General features: G+C 60.4%; 1 protein-coding gene across 1 annotated transcript in view; it reads right to left on the minus strand.

The window, feature by feature from the left end:
- Window positions 1–2,435, minus strand: part of LOC119581912 (collagen alpha-1(III) chain-like) — a 30,845-nt gene extending 28,410 nt beyond the window's left edge. Inside the window, exon 1 of the mRNA XM_037930076.1 lies at window positions 237–2,435. Within this exon, the coding sequence (XP_037786004.1) occupies window positions 245–2,215 (1,971 nt within the window). The 5' untranslated portion in view covers window positions 2,216–2,435 and the 3' untranslated portion in view covers window positions 237–244. The remainder of the gene's footprint in view (window positions 1–236) is intronic.
- Window positions 2,436–3,010: the final 575 nt, after the last annotated feature.

Here is a 3,010-nt window from a genome sequence, read left to right on the forward strand (position 1 = left end):
CATTCACTATTCACGCCCCTTTCTTTCCCCAAGGAAGAATATCGACTTTTTGTGGTCATCCAGCACTGGTAAACTGACCAAAGCCATTCACATTCCTGTGTGTCACCGTGTCATTAAAAGCGAAAAAGGAAAACAGTCCGAGGGCGTCTGCGCCTGACGTGATCCCGGGCCGAGAGGGGAGGAGACTCCCCCGCCCCCCGCCCGCATCACGTCGACGCTCGGCCGCAACGTCTTACCTGGAAGTTCACCGTCGGGAAGCTCTGGAGATCCTGGAGGTGATGGTACCCGCGGCGGATAATCGGTCGGAGTGCGGGGGGCGGTACACTCCGGGCCGAGGCTCCACGCGCTCCAGCTCATCGCCGCTCAGATCGAGGTCCGCGACCATCTGGAGGATCTCGCGATCCTTCTTACTCATGGAGTCCTCGCCGAGACCCGCCAAGGAGCCGTACGAGCGAGACCTGTGCTCCTCCCGGATGCTGTAGGAGAAAGCTCGCTCGTTCAGGTGCCCCTTCCTGCCGTAGATGTCCTCGTCGGATTCCTTTTTGCTCTTTTTCTTCTTCTTGTGCTTGGGGCGGCCGGTGGTGGCGTACTGCTGCAGGAGGTACTGCTCGTGGGGGAAGTGGCCGGGCTGGTAGGAGGCCGTGGGGCTCAGAGGCCGCGTGGAGGGCATGTAAATAGGTTCCTCGAGGACGCGGGATGGCGGTCGTCTGCCCGGAGGCCCGTGGGGTCCAGGGGGCCCATAGGCTGCCATAGGCCCGGGCGGAGGCAGCATGGCGTGATGAGGGCCCGGCGGGGGCAGCATATGAGGAGGCGGAGGGCCCTGGAGGGGCATCATGTGAGGAGGAGGAGGCGGCATGGGACCCATCGGGGGACCCATGGGGGGCACCATGTGGGGAGGCCCCGGGGGTCCGTGTGGCCCTGGTGGCCCGTGGGGACCAGGAGGCCCATGAAGTCCTGGCGGCCCATGTGGCCCCGGCGGGCCATGAGGCATGGGCGGCCCGTGGGGTCCAGGAGGCCCGGGTGGCCCCTGGACCATGATGAAGGGTGGGGGGCCCCTCATGCCCTTGCTCCTCCTGTCGGAGAGGCTGCTGCTCCCGTGCAGGAGGCGGGGGAACTTGCCCTTGCCCTTGGGCGGCGAAGAGTGGCCGTTCATGTGCCTGGGGAGGCTGCCGTTGTGGTGCCGCGGGCCGCCGTTGACGACGCTGGCGGGGCGCGTCGGGACGCCGTTGGTCAGGCGACTCATCTCGTCGTCGTCGCGCCGAGACTTATTTTTCGAGTCTTTCTTTGACTTCTTGTCCTTGTCCATCTCCGGGGGCGGCGGCGGGGCCACGGAGGGCATGATCATCTGCCGCGGCCGCGCAGGTCTCGTGCCGCCGGCCGTGCCGTAGAGCGACGACGTGGACCTCGCCGATCGCATCGTGCCCGAATTGTATTCCGTGTAGATGAGGTCCGTCTCCGTCTTCGGCGGCCCCGCCCACACCTTGTGATTCTCGTCGCCGTTGTATATGGATATTTCGTCGCCGGGCGAGCCCTGCGAGGTCGGGGAGGCCGGCGCTTCCTGGGTCGGGGACGAGTTCACCGACGCAGGAATGATTTCAGAAGCGGCACTGCTGAAGTCCTCGATTTCAATGGCCCGTTCCTCCGTGGCGCGGCCGCCGTACACGGAGCCGTACTGGCTGTTTCCGCCCTCCAGGGTGCGGGCGTACATGGAGTCTGCATAGGCGTGGAAGCAGCAGCGCACGAGCGCATTGGCAGGCGTCTCACGCTTACAGATGAAAGCGTGGCATTCCAGCACCTTGATGCCTGTGGTCCTGCGCATGATGCAGGCGAAGAGCGGCGGGTGGTTGATGTTGGGGTTCCGGGCGAAGGGCGAGTCCAGCGGCAGGAACCTCGGGACGGTCGCATCCCCGCCGCCCGACACGACCACGTACCTGACGGCGGCGCAGTAATGGAGAGAGTCGATGGGGAAGAACCGAGTGACCTTTTTCTGGTTCTCGTCGACATTCTCCAACAGAAGTCCGTTCGACCACACAGAAAGCCACGAGTCGATCCCTCGGGCACTGACCGCCCCTTCAGCAGGATACAGCTCTCTCAGGGGTTCCTGGATGCCCTGCAGGCCATCCTTCGTGACCTGGGGCACCGAGGACCCCAGGTACAACACTCGGCAACGGCATATGGGTGTTGGGTCCGCGCCTCCTCGCCTGGCCATCTTCATGGTGTGAACGCACTCAAACAGTCACTGATAATCTTTCAAAAATCCTCACCACTGAAGAGGGCACCGATATCCAGAAAATAAATTAGCACGTTTTCTAAACTACAGCCTTATGAGGGTACACTTGCGCATGATGGTTTGTCACTCGCACTGGGAGAGGACGCTCCCCACCTCCGGTTCGCTCGGGGTGCGTCGCGAACACTGCACAGGTGAGTGGGGGCGCACACACCTCGCTCAGGTATGCGGGCCTCTCTGCGCATGCCTGGCCAGCGCGGCCGTCCCCGCAACACACTCCTGACCAATGCCGACACTCCTTCAAAAACTGGGTTACGCCGACACTCAAGATTATCGGAGTCAAGTCCTCGCCGCCATAGGCTCACCTCGCCACTCAAGACTCAAATCCTCTCGCAGATCTGAATCTCCACTTAAGTGTTTCTACCGCACCTTTTTTATCCTCAGGTGAACTCTCCTACGGATAAAATTTCCTCCAACAAGATGGCTCTTTGCGTGGCGGGAAAGATACCAAATCGGCAAAGCTTTCCGCAAAGGAAATAGATGGTCTCTTCGTGTTCAGCGCGGATTCTATTGGGAAACAAGGCGCACAATGTTACATACACATTAAAAGAATTACGTAGAATACTAGCATACATTTCCCTAAGTAATTGCTGCTAAGGTGAAGGCGAGTGTAAATGACGCTGCTAATCACATACTCTGCTTTCCCTTATTCAGAATATATATGATCTAACCATGTATACTTGGTCTACATATTATTCAGCAATTACCCAATGATACCACGCG

This window comes from Penaeus monodon, chromosome 15 (assembly GCF_015228065.2).
Source record: "Penaeus monodon isolate SGIC_2016 chromosome 15, NSTDA_Pmon_1, whole genome shotgun sequence".
Classification (NCBI taxonomy): domain Eukaryota; kingdom Metazoa; phylum Arthropoda; class Malacostraca; order Decapoda; family Penaeidae; genus Penaeus; species Penaeus monodon.